This window comes from Gopherus flavomarginatus, chromosome 6 (assembly GCF_025201925.1).
Source record: "Gopherus flavomarginatus isolate rGopFla2 chromosome 6, rGopFla2.mat.asm, whole genome shotgun sequence".
Lineage (NCBI taxonomy): Eukaryota > Metazoa > Chordata > Testudines > Testudinidae > Gopherus > Gopherus flavomarginatus.
In genome coordinates, this window is record NC_066622.1 from 75,228,044 (window position 1) to 75,242,035 (window position 13,992).

Genomic DNA, 13,992 nt, shown 5'->3' on the forward strand with positions numbered 1-13,992 from the left:
CCAGGTTAAAGATGGATTCCAGTTCAGGTGACATGATCACATGTCACTGTAAGGCTACATTACCCACCTGCCAGCACACAGGTATACAGGAAGACTTACAAGTAAACAGAGCCATCTACAGTCAATTGTTCTAGTTGATGGGAGCCATCAAGATTCTAAACCACCATTAATGGTCCACACTTCGCATAACTACATTAACACCTCAGAGTTATATTTCATATTTCTAGTTTCAGATACAAGTGATACATTTATACAAATAGGATGACCACACTCAATAGATTATAAGCTTTGTAAGGATACCTTACAAGAGACTTTTTGCCTGAAGCATATTCCAGTTACATTATATTCACACTCAATAGCATATTTTCATAAAATCATATAGAGTGCAACGTCACAGCCAGCTATAACAGTGCTGTGTGGACGCCTTTTCTCACTTTCAGGTGATACTGTAAACAAGAAGCAGGAAGCATTATCTTCTGCAAATGTAAAGAAACTTGTTTGTCTGAACAAGAAGTTGGACTGAGTGGACTTTTAGGCTCTAAAGTTTTACATTGTTTTATTTCTGAATGCAGTTTTTTTGTACATAATTCTACGTTTGTAAGTTCAACTTTCATGATAAAGAGATTGCACTACAGTATTTATATTTGGTGAATTGAAAAATACTGTTTCTTTTGTTTTTTGTAGTGCAAATATTTGTAATAAAAATAAATCTAAAGTGAGTACTGTACACTTTGTATTCTGTGTTGTTATTGAAATCAATATATTTGAAAATGTAGAAAATACCCCAAACTATTTAAATAAATGGTATTCTGTTATTATTAAATAGTGGAATTAATCGTGATTAATTTTTTTAATCGCTTGACAGCCCTAGTATTCAGTTAAGTCTGTTTTTACTGGTTATCTGGTGATTTATAATTGTTCAGTTTGACATGAAATCTTTTTCTATACAGTTCACTTAGTTACAGATTCTGCATAGATATACTGTACTACACCTGGTTTTCAAAAGTTTTAGATGTACAAAATAGGCACAATTTACATATGTATTTACAAATATATTTTGGTAAAACTTGCTATTTACACATATAACAAATGACCATTACTGTTCATCTTTGGTCGCTTGTGTGCATAAATACCTGACTTTTTTTGCAGTTTTTAATTGCACATTAAACTTTTGAAAATCAAGCCCTAAGTTACTAATTTTCATAGTGGATGTCTTTATGACTTGTGGTGATACTTTGAACTTTAAAACAACAATCCCAATTATTGCTAAGAGGAAATTTCCTCCGTATTGCCTTGACAGAGGCTATAGTAAAATTAACTGCAAGGTAAAAGTAGAATTTCTTGGAATAGGGAGAAGCTATATTTGTTTGTCAACTTTCAAGTCAGAGGTTTGGTATATCAGTGGCTTCCAAACTAACATGTCATACAATCATTTTTATCTTTGGAAATTAGGTGATTTTTCTCATTTTCCTTCAGATTGCTCTTAACAAAAAAGATCTGAAATAATTTTTTTTTAATGAGATCTGTTGAAAGTGATTAAGTTGGAGTAGCAGCATAGTCTACTGAGGTGTTTTGGGCCTGATACATTTGTCCTCAAATATAAGGCTTGGAGAGAATCTAAGGCATGGTCTGCACCTAAAACATAAGTCGACCTAGCTACATTGCTCAGGACATAAAATTTTTCAATTTTGCCCTGTGCAATGCAGTTAAGCCGACCTAAGCCCCACTATAGACACCGCTGGATTGACAGAAGTCTTTGACTTAGTTACCATGGTCTCAAGAGGAATGGATTTATGACAGCGATGGAAGAATACCACTGTAGCGTTTTTATTGTAGATGTTCCCTAAGTAACAGCGAGATTGACAGACATAATTTGCACTGCCTCAGACTCTAGAATTTTTCGTATGCCTTTGATCTATTTCCTTGTAGGCCTATTCATTGATCATAGTTTAGATGATTCGAAGTATGTAGATTACAGATAAAGTAGTACTGCCACTTCTGAAATTGGCACGTACCTTCTAGTACATTCATTGTCTGAGGTATCATTCCTAAACTTTACTAGATATAAGGACTTGCAGGAAATGCGTTAGCATTCAAAATGAAGACAGGAATTTTTTGCTTCTTTCTCCCCCACCCCCTGGCACCAGTTCAGGAAACCACTGAAACATGTACTTGAATCCCATTGACTTCAATAGGACTTAGCACATGCTGGAGTGCTCTCCTGAATTTAGAGCCCTTTCTTTTCAGTGTTCTGTAGCTAGTATTCTTTTGTGGGCAAAAATTCCCCTGAATCCTTTGCAGGGGCACAGTAATATTTCAAAGTACATATTATGGCAGTCAGTTCAAGGGGTTTGAGGCCATAATGGAGACTAAGCAGTACTGTCAGTATAAATCTGCACGAGATGGGATACTTTTATGAAATGTGGCAAAGAGGCAATCGAATTTCATAAGTGAGCATGATTTGAGGCTGGCTTATTGCCACTTGTGACGGTGACAATTCCCATACTATTCTGGCATCTCCTTACATGTGTTACCCTGAGTAGCTTCCTATCGAGTCTGTGCTTGCTGCAGCTTTCTGTTGAATATGTCACCTTGGATTTGAGTGGTCTGATGTAGGTCTTTGATGCTGTTAGCTTTATTTTAAAAAGTTACTTATATTTAATTGCATTACTCCTAAAGACAGGAAGAGGCCTGTCTCAGAACTGTTCTTGTCTGGATTTTGGCATTTTTTGGATACTCCTGCTAAAACAATACTGCCCCTACATTGCATTGAGATTTTAAAAAACAAAAATCCTTCAGACTATATTACAAAGGCTGCTTCCTAGTTTAGTTTCTGTTTCTGCTTTCCCCTTTGTCTTAGGCAGTCAGTGTAATCTTTGCCTCTATTAAGTTCATAGTCATGTGATTTTTGTCTTGTCTGAAATGCTGAGATCTGATGGCCCAAGCATTTTTTCTTCACTTTGTAATCAGAGGAGAATGCATTTGTCTGTGGGAAAAAAGTATCACTTCAGTTACACAATCGTACTAGCATTAAAGGTCTTTGCTAAAAGGTAGAAGATGAAATGTGGGTGAAGGGCAGTAAGTTATTTAACATGACAATTGCTGCAAACCTAACTTGCTCTCTTCAGTGAGTGTGTGTATTTTATTTCCGCTTGTATATACCTGACAGAATAATCAATGTCACATGAAAAGATTTTTTCCCCCATTCTGCACTTCACCTTCATTACAGTGTTTTATGCAAGTCATTGGGATTTTGTTTAATTTCTATAGTTCTGACTTTTTAAATTGTAAAAAAGAAATATTTTAGAGAGTGCATTTGATTGATACTTTCTCCCTTATCATTAATGAATACTTTAGGATTATTCTGCTTTGGTATTGACCAGATATATCTTTTCACCTTTCCGGAATATTTTACATGGACAGTGGCAGGTGCAGGGAATTGCCCACTTCAGCGGTGCTTTGACATACTTGATCTGTTTCTCCTTCCCTCAGGAAAAGCTTTGCCAGCAGAAGTACAATGTCTCCTGCATAATGATCATGCCTCAATATCAAAGGCAAGGATTTGGAAGGTTTCTCATTGATTTCAGTAAGTGAAGTGCTTTATTTACATTCATGATCTACAGAGCTGATGGTTGTTATGGGAAACAGTAACATATAAAACTTTATTTAACCTGCTTTGTTGTTTTTATCAATAGACAATGGGATTTCTGTTTATATTTACATAGGGCAGAAAAGCTCCCTGAAGTGAAAAACTTACTGCTGCTCTGTTGTTGTACTCTAGGAAATTGAGAATAGATCTCTCTGCAGTAATGTTAGCTCACAAAGCTATTACACTGAATGAATGTCTAAATTACATTCCATTTTGTGCTGCTCATTAGTACAAAAAGAGGCAATTTATTTGTGATTAAAGCTAAAGAAGGTGTTAGTCCAAGGCATTCTCCACTTTCTATATTTTTTTTAACTTGTAATATATTTTTAGTGGAACAATTCTTATGAAAAGAACATGAAAAATATTTTAAAAAGCCGGAGAGAGGGAAAGAGGAATTTCATTACCTACCTTCTCTCGTGAAAATTCTGCTCTTTGTAGCAAATATATAAACTGGCATTCATGGTTGTATCCTTGCTTGCTGCTTTATTATGCAAATCTGTACATCTGACCTATTCGAAAAGCCTAAGGATAATTTGTTTAAACATACCCGTGTATCACCCAAAAACCACTCAATTTGAAATCACAATACAACTCAAAACAAAATTCTGTAGGTAAATGTTCCAGTTAAATGCCTTCTATGCTTTTGAATCTGACTTTGTAATGTCATTTAGAGAGAGGATAGAGAAGCTGGGTTAGCATATGTGAGGAAATGGGAAATTGAGATTTCACTATGATTTTAAAGCATTGTAAGGGTACGTGGCATTATAGGCAGTTAAGATAATAGGTAGAGCCCCATGTTTTTAGCAAATACTCAAATTTGGAGAGGCAGGTGGGCCAAACTTGAGTGGCAATGCCACCTGTGTGTTGCAACGCCCAGAGCGGGGAGCTGGGCCCAGCCCTGCAGGAGAAGAGCTGCTGCTGTAGTGTGAGTGTAGGGCTGATTCATTCTGCAGCACCCTGCTCCTTCCCCCAGAGCCTCCCTCCCCAGGGGCAGGACCCAACCCCCTCTTACAATGAGCTTCGCACGAGGAGACAAACTTCCCAAAAAATAAAATGAAGAATTTATAAATAAAAAAATTCGCAGGGTTCTAGCAATATGGTTCCTGCCTCAAAGGGGCATGCAAGTGGATTAACATACAAATAAAACACATTATGGTATAACAGCATGACTAAGACAATAGCTTATGACTATAGAGTTTTGATACTCTCAGTCTTGCAACATTCTACGCAGCATGACCACACTGCTTTTAAAAAACATTAGGATTAATAATAATACTATGTCTATAGTGCCTTTCATCCAATAGCTTTACAAACAATTAAGCTTCACAACACCCCAGTGAGACAGATACGGATCACTTCATCCACCATTGAAAGGCAGCCACCAGTGGAGTGGAACACAACAGCTGTCTAACTGTGCGGTTAGATTATACCACATTTTAGGGCAGGAAGTGAAGAATACCATATACTATTAGAACAGCAGGGGGAATTTAGGAGGATAGTTACTTGAGTTTGAATTTGGCCCAGGCATGAGGATTAACACCTCTGCTCTGATGAACAGGGATGTTGAACTTTTAATGGCCACAGGTGGTCAGAACCTCTGTTTTGTGCCTTATCTGAAAGACCGCACATACAGTAAAATACCCACGTCCTCTAATAACACCATGCTAGATTTTTGATTTAGTACTGATACAAAGAGCAGAGTGGCCCGTACTGAATTGCCAACACCACTTCAAAACTTAGATGTTCCTTGGCACGGCCCCTCCATGCTTGGCTTGGTGAGATCTAGCTGGATAATAGCACAAGGGAGTGTTGTCTCATTTAATTCAGTCCAGGAGGGAGTGACAGGCACAGGAACTCAATGCACTATATATTTTACAGGATCTCTCTTCCACCTGCCTCCTCTCCCATCCCTTTTACTTGCCTGCATTTGTTAATCTGAAGGTACCAGTGGGGCTTTGGAGGTAGCCCTGCTGAAGTCTGTGTTCCAATTCTCTTTCTTTAAAGAACCTGCAATACATCAGAGCCCTGGAATTGTCCTCATTCTCAGAGATGATTTAGGGCAGTGGTTCCCAAACTTGTTCCACCATTTGTGCAGGGAAAGCCCCTGGCGGGCTGGGCTGGTTTGTTTACCTGCCGCGTCCGCAGGTTCGGCCGATCGCGGCTCCCAGTGGCTGCGGTTCGTTGCTGCAGGCCAGTGAGGGTTGCTGTGAAACATACTGTTTCGCAGCTAGCCAGAGTGGAGTGGCCCAATTAACATTCTGCTGAGTAGGATTTAACCCCCACCTTCCTGCCCTATCAGCACAAAATGAGAGTCAAAGTTCAGAATATTAAAAGAAGCATTTACCTGAAACATTGGTCTGCAGAATGTTTCATTCTAATGTGATTTTTGCAAAGTGGTTGTAAGTTTGACATAGTGATTAATACTAAAAGGTCTTAATTTACCACATTGTCACACTGTAGTATTTCCCTCTACTTGAAACAGGAAATAATTGTTGTATCTCTGTTTTTGTGAAGTGATAATTGATAATATCTGTTGATTTCATAAAGACAGCCAGCAGAGTTTGTAGCCCAAAATAATCAAAATCGAGCTCACTGAATCATGCTGTTGAGAAACAGCTGCACCGCTTTCCAGTTTAGAGACATATCAGATACTTATTTCAAAACAATGAGCAGATTACTGCTTACGAACAGCAGAAGTGCCTCTTTTTCATGGCTCATGATTATCATTTTATAAAAATTAACATTGCACATGTAACTTTCTGTTTATATTTGCCCAAGCTTCTGTTGAGGTAACCCTGTTTTGGGGGGTTAAACTTTCTAAGGAGAAAGTCAGTCACTGGACTACTTTCATTTTAATAACACTTTACTATAATTGGTTGATTCATCCTATTAGTTTTTTTAAAATACATGATAATCATGTATAGTTTGAATTGTGCAGCATCTGGTATCTGGCAGACGTTTTAATTAGGCTGTGTCTACACTGCACCGCAGTTCCGACTACAGAGGAATAAATAGCAGGGATCTCCTAAGGGATGTGCTGTAACTTCCCCATGTAGACCCTAGAGGTGCAAAGTAAAAGGTTCCTAGTTCACAGTAATGTAGTCCTGTTGGAAGAGGACTTCATTAACATGCATTGGGAACCTTTTGATTTGTGCCCACAGCACACACCGGGGGGAGTTAAAGCATATCACTTTGGTGCACACTGCTAGTCACACTTTTGTCCAAACTGCAGGGTGGTATAGCCAAGCCCTTAGATTTCGTGGAACAAGTTTGTCCTTAGAGAAAGTTCAGGTTGATTTTCGGCATGTGATGCCCAAGGGAAAATATCTTAGGTTTTTACTACAAAAATAAATGAATAAAATTATATAAAGGATCCATATTTCTCTTTTTACTATCTGTCCCTTTCTTCTCAACAGCTGTTAACGTACAGCTGGCTATGTGTAAGTAACCTATTTCTAGGGCTATTCCATGTTGCATTTTTCAGTTAGATTACCTGGAATAAACTGCTTCTGGAGTGAGAGATAGGAACTGAAATTACTATTGTTTCTAAACCTGATTAGAACTATTAGTATAATATTATGTTCAAGCTCCTTGGTTCCCACAGACAAAAAGAATATTGTGAATTCTCTTGAGTGAAAAAGTGTGTTTTGAAGAAAAGCAGACCAAATTATGAAGGAGGAAGAAGTTTGTATATTAAGACAATTAAATGGCATGGATGAAAATTGATTATGCCTTCAGCCAATGTCTCTTTTCACATGTCTTACTGTATGTGACAACTAAGTTCAATGGAAATGTTCTGTAACACCACTTTATGCGCTTTGTCCATTCTGGTTTTTGAAAATCTGGTAAGATGTATGTTTATAGAATAATAGTTTGTTTCTTGACTGCAGCGGTTTTGGTGGGATGCAGGCAATGCAACATCCAGTTCCAAATTATTTGTTGAGATTGAAGAACTGCTCATATATAAACCCAGATTTGATTTGACTTCCTTTAATTCTCTTACTCTAAAATTAATTTGACATATTCTAAAAGGAAGAGTTTTGAACAATATTATTAGCTATGAAGATGATTCAGGTGACTGTTTATTGCATCCAGTATACTTTACTAAATATTCCTATATTACATTATATTACGGGTGTTAGTTTCCACACAGTGTTTTTTCACTTGTATTTGGAATAACTCTAACAGCATTACTCATTATTCCAACTTGTGCCGTTAGAAAAATATCAGTTTACAAATACAGTATTGTTACTCATTGTCAGATGCTGTTTTGTCTTGGGAAAACGCATGACCAAAATTTTCACAATAGGATAGTTGGGCTTCAAAATCCAAATTTAGAAAACTAATTTTTCAGAGGTGATGATCATGTTAACTACCCATAATTTCTTTGAAAGCTGTTGGTGCTCAGTATTTACAAAAAATGGGCTACTTTTATTTAGATGCCTAGCTTTAATCACCAGTGTTTCAAAATTTGGCCCAATCAATACTGATTTTTGTGTCAGCGTAGGTGTTGATTTTATCCCTGGATTGTGATGGTGTCCTATTCTATTGAGTTAGGGTGATTTGTCTCTTTAGATCACATTGTGTGTTCTAGAGAATTGGAAGAGGTGTGTTTGGTGTGGTAGTAGGGGTATGGCTACATTTGGAATTTCAAAGCGCTGCCCCGGCAGCACTTTGAAGTGTGAGTGTAGTCGGAGCAGCAGCGCTGGGAGAGAGCTCTCCCAGCGCTGCATGTAAACCACATCCCTTACGGGTGTAGCGTGCAGCGCTGGGAGCTGTGCTCCCAGCGCTGCCGCCCTGATTATACTGAGGCTTTACAGCGCTGTATCTTGCAGCGCTCGGGGGAGTGTTTTTTCACACCCCTGAGCACGAAAGTTGCAGCGCTGTAAAGTGTGGGTGTAGCCATGGCCTAAGTGAAGGCAGGTTAATTTGGTAGCTTTAAGCAGTTCCTAAGAGAAACAGCAAATTCTGAATATGCCTGGGGCAGGAGCTTCCTTCTTCCTTTCTTTATATATATAGAAGGACGCTCCTGCTCCATAGACATTCAGGACTTAATCTTTCTTTCTTTCCTTTCTTTCTTTCTTTTTTTTTTTTTTAACCTATAAAAGTGAAAATTGTATGTGCACACATGTTCCTTCAGGTTGGAGGGATGGTTATAAAGATTTGCACCGCCACATGGGTATACGTGGGGTGATGGTAAATTAAGCTCTTGCACCAAGCCATCACATAAGCCAAAGGCATTATTTAACTTATGTGCTTCTAGCAGTCTTTCTGATTCCTGTATGAATCAGTGTTCAGTGAGACTCTCTAGTCCTACACCCTTTCTGTTGGCTGGTCCCTGGTCATTTTCATTTCTGCTTTTCTAATCAGGTTGCGCTCCCTGCACCATATGCATTCTTTTCAATGTTCCTGTTAAGATATAGTTATATTCTGCAACCATACCACTTCTGCTGCAAAACCACGCAGCACAGTGGTTAGTCAATATTCGAGGCCTGACCAGGTTGTCTCTATTAGGAGGAGAAATGGACGATGCAAATCAAGTATTTCTTTTGTGCAGTCCTGTTTATATACGAAGAATGTACACAAAGACATGTTTCCCTGAATCTTCTAGAAACAAACAGCAGGCAGTTTCCTTGCTTAGAGATCCAAGTCTGCCTTTCCAGCAAGTATTGTGCCCATTAGAATCTAAGTATCTTGTCTTCCTCCCAGGGCTACTCTCTTCACTGCTCCTCTCAGTTTCTCCTGGCTTTCTGAAGCTTCCTGCTTCTTTCATACATAAACGCACATAGCTGCAACCATTCAGTCCCCAAGCCCTCTGTTTTTTACAACTGGTCCCAGGAAAATTCGTCAGCCCGTGTGGCTTAGCTAGTGATCAGCCTTGCCACGCAACCCATTGCTTTGGGTTGTTGATTCATATTATTTCCAGATATCACTACATAAAAGTGCGTTTAATTGTTCCTCCCCATCTATCCTGAAAAAGATGCTTTACACACACACCAGTTTTAACAAGGCAATTGTGTATAGATCAGACCACTTGATGGCAGCCAATAACACCTTCCAGCAGAACACTAAATTAAGCAGGACTTGGCTGAGTCAGTACCTGAATTGGAGACCTCCAGGTGCAATCCTAGCTGGTTCATGAAGTGATAATGGTTTAGTAGGTGGTATTCTTCTGTCTGAGTTAGACCTCAACCTTGTTCCACAATGCTGTAATTTTATTGATTAGACTTGGAGTAGATGCTCTGTTGATGTACATTACAAATCCCATGCCATTTCCTACATAATCTGGTTAAATTTTAACTTGATTTATTATTTGATTGCCTAAAAACAAAAAAACACAATTTTTCAGCTGATTGCATTTAACTTCCTTCAGACTGTTGTACAATGGTGTCCACTGTTAAACTATTACAGGATGGCAGGTGCGGGGCTGGATTAAGGCCCTTTGTTGGGATTGCTGGGCTGTAAGGGTTGGGGATAAACAGTTACTCACCTTTTGTAACTGTTGTTCTTCGAGATGTGTTGCTCATATCCATACCAATTAGGTGTGCGTGCCGCATGCACGGCTGTCGGAAACTTTTCCCTTAGCAACATCCGTCGGGTTGGCAGTGGAGCCCCCTGGAGTGGCGCCTCTATGGCGCTCAATATATGACCCTGCCAACCCTGCTCGCCCTCAGTTCCTTCTTGCCAGCTACTCTGTTAGAGGGAAAGGGGAGTGGGTTTGGAATGGATGTGAGCAACACATCTCGAAGAACAACAGTTACAAAAGGCAAGTAAGTGTTTTTTCTTCTTTGAGTGATTGGAATCAGTATGAGTAATTAGATGTCTCCCAAGCCTTACCTAGGCGGTGGGGTTGGAGTGAAGGAGTGCAGATTGTAGCACCACTCTACTGAAAGCTGCGTCGTCTTTGGCATAGAATATCAGGGTTGGAAGGGACCTCAGGAGATCATCTGGTCCAACCCCCTGCTCAAAGCAGGACCAATCCCCAGACAGATTTTTGCCCCGGATCCCTAAATGGTCCCCTCAAGGATTGAACCCACATCCCTTGGTTTAGCAGGCCAGTGCGCAAGCATGCCGGATGATGGCATAGTGCCATGTGAAGGTATGCACCGAGGACAGAGTTGCCGTTCTGCATATGTCTTGGATAGGCACCTGGGCCAGGAATGCCACTGACGAGGCCTGGGCCCTAGTGGAGTGTGCGGTGAGAGCTGGAATCACCATCTGCTCATAGCAAGTGCAGATGCAGGACGTGATCCATGAGGATATTCTCTGAGAGGAGACCGGAAAGTCTTTCATCCTGTCTGCCACCACAACAAAGATCTGGATCAATTTTCTGAATGGCTTAGTGCATTTGATGTAGAAAGCCAGGGCTCTGCAGACATCAAGGTAATGCAGCCGCTGTTCCCGGGGACCAGCATGAGGTTTCGGGTAAAAGACGGGCAGGAAAATGTCCTGGCTGGTTTGACAGTTCGACATCCCCTTGGGGAGGAAGGCTGGATGCGGTCTGAGTTGCACCTTATCCCTGTGGAAGACAGTATAAGGCGGCTCCGAGGTGAGGGCCTTCAGCTTTGAGATGCATCTCGCAGATGTAGTGGCAACCAGGAAAGCTGTCTTCCAGGAAAGATATAGGAGGGAACACGTTGCCAGAGGTTCGAACGGGGGCCCCATGAGCCTCAAAAGGACCAGGTTAAGATCTCAGCCAGGGATAGGCTAGCAGACCTGCGGGTATAGATGGTCTAAGCCTTTGAGAAAGTGACCAGCCATAGGATTGGTGAAGACAGCAGCTAGACAAGCCCAGGTGGAAGGCTGAGATGGCAGTGAGGTGAACCTCTATGGAAGACACTGCCAGGCGCTGCTGTTTCAGGTGCAGGTGATACCCCAAAATGAGGGGTATCGGCAGCTGGAGAGGGAATGTGCAGCACTGGTCACACCAACACAAAAATCTCTTCCACTTTTCCAGATATGTGGCTCTAGTGGAGGGCTTCCTGCTGTGTAGCAGGACCTGTCTTACTTGGTTTGAACACAGAAGCTCCTTAGGGTTCAGCCATGCAGCTTCCAAGCCATGAGCTGGAGGGACCGGAGGTCGGGATGGCAGAGGCGACTGTGGTTCTGAGTGAGTAGGTCAGGGAGGAGAGGCAATGTGACCGGTATGTCCACTGACAGCTCCAGCAGCATGGTGTACTAGTGCTGGTGAGGCCATGCTGGAGCTATCAGAATCACCTTTGCCCCCTCCCTGTCGATTTTGAGCAGGACTTTGTGCACGAGAGGGAACGTAGGAAAGGCATAGAGCAGGTGACCTGTCCAGGGTAGCAGGAATGCATCCATGAGGGAGTCCAGGCTGCAATCCTAGAAGGAGCAGAACCCTGGGCACTTTCTGTTGCTTCAGGTGGCAAACAGGTCGACCTGGGGAAACCCCCACCTTTGGAAGATGTGGTGCACAACATCTGGCCGGAGAGACCAGTCATGCAAATTGAAGGACCTGCTGAGGTGGTCTGCCAGCATGTTCTGGATCCCTGGAAGAAAGAACGTGACCAGGTGAATGGAGGGGGCTATGCAGAACTCCCACAGTCGAATGGCTTCTTGGCAGAGGGGGGAGGAATGGGCTCCCACTTGCTTGTTGATGTAAAACATGGCTGTGGTATTGTCCATTAGAACTGCTATGCAGTGACCTTGCAGTTGGGACTGGAAAGTTTGGCAAGCAAGGCACAGGACCAGCAGCTCCCAGGTGTTGATATGGAGGGAGAGCTTGGACTGAGACCACAGGCCCTGAGTCTGAAGGGTTCCCAGATCTGTGCCCTACCCCAGAACTGATGTGTCGGTGACCAGGGACAAGGAAGGCTGGGGGCAGTGGAAGAGTACTCCCCCCGCACACCACTTGGGCGTCCAGCCACCAGCAGAGAGAGGCAAGGACCTGCCCTAGTACAGTGACCACTGAATGTAAGTTGTCACGCCCTGGGCAGTAGACCGAGGTGAGCCATGGTTTCAGCAACCTGAGCTGGAGCCTGGCATGCCGGGTCATGTATGTGCATGAAGCCATGTGGCCGAGGAGACTCATGCACCCTCGTGTTGTCAAGGCTGGGAATTGCTGAAGGCCTTGAATGATGTCCATGATAGCCCGGAAGCAGGAGTCTGGTAGGAGGGCCTGTGCCTGAACAGAGTCTAGCAGCGCCCAGATGAATTCTATTCTCTGGGTTGGTTCTAGGGTCGATTTTCTCCACATTGAGGAGGAGACCCAGCCCTTTGAACGTATGCCTGACCAGGTGGAGTTGGGACTGCTCCTATTCTCTGGTGCGGCCCCGAAGCAGCCAGTCATTGAGGTAGAGATACACTTGCACCTGCCATCGACGGAGGAAGGCAGCCACGACTGACATACACTCGGGGGGATTGTTGAAAGGCCAAATGGAAGGGATGTAACCTGGTAATGTTCGCAGTTGACCACGAAGTGCAGGAAGCACCTGTGCACTGGATGATTTGCTATGTGGAAGTACCCGTCCTTCATGTCGAGGGCGGCATACCAGTCTCCAGGATCCAAGGAAGGGATCATGGTGTGAAGGGAGACCATGTGGAACTTCAACTTTACCATGAATTTGTTGAGCCCGTGTAGGTCCAGAATGCGCTGGAGGCCCCCTTTGACCTTGGGGTTAGGAAATATCGGGAGTAGAACCACTGGCCCTTTAGGTCTCGTGGAACCTTCTCTACCGCCCCCATGGTGAGGAGTGCCCAAACCTCCTGAATAAGGAGTTGTTCATGAGAGGGGTCCATGAAAAGGGACAGGGAAGGGGGGTGGAAGGGCAGGCAAGAGCAGAACTGGAGAGAGTATCCTGCTTCCACCATGCAAAGGACCCAGTGGTCTGAGGTTATTTGGGACCACACAAGGTGGAAGTGGGATAAATGATTCAAAAAGGGCAGGGAAGGATCCGGGGGTAAGTCTGTACACCGTCCTCGGGTGTCCCTTCAGAAGGCCTCCTTGGAATCCGATGATGGTTTGGTCAGGCCCTGGCCTTGTCCAGACAGGGAGTTGGAGGGCTTCCTTCTGCCATTCCGTCCCTGCTGCCTGTAAAAGTCCTGCCTCCGCTGAGGAGGGTAGGAGCACTGTTGCGGCTGCTGGGGCTTGAAGTGTCTCCACTGGGTTGCTGGGGTAAGCATACCCAGGGACTTCATGGTCGCTCTCGAGTTCTTAACGCTATGCAGCCTAGAGTCAGTCTGCTCTGCGAACAGGCCCTCCCCGTCAAAGGGCAGATCCTGGAGTGTCTGCTGAGCCTCAGGAGGCAGGCCAGAGGCTTGCAACCAAGAGGTGCGCCTCATGGCAATCCCAGAGGACAAGGTACGCCTGGCTGAGTCTGCAG

At 42.9% G+C, this 13,992-nt stretch overlaps 1 protein-coding gene across 15 annotated transcripts in view; it reads left to right on the forward strand.

The window, feature by feature from the left end:
- Positions 1–13,992, forward strand: part of KAT6B (lysine acetyltransferase 6B) — a 200,510-nt gene that overhangs the window by 140,591 nt on the left and 45,927 nt on the right. For all 15 annotated transcript variants that reach the window (XM_050959893.1, XM_050959888.1, XM_050959881.1 and 12 more), the window contains one exon: positions 3,493–3,586. In XM_050959893.1, coding sequence (XP_050815850.1) covers positions 3,493–3,586 — 94 coding nt within the window. The remainder of the gene's footprint in view (positions 1–3,492; positions 3,587–13,992) is intronic.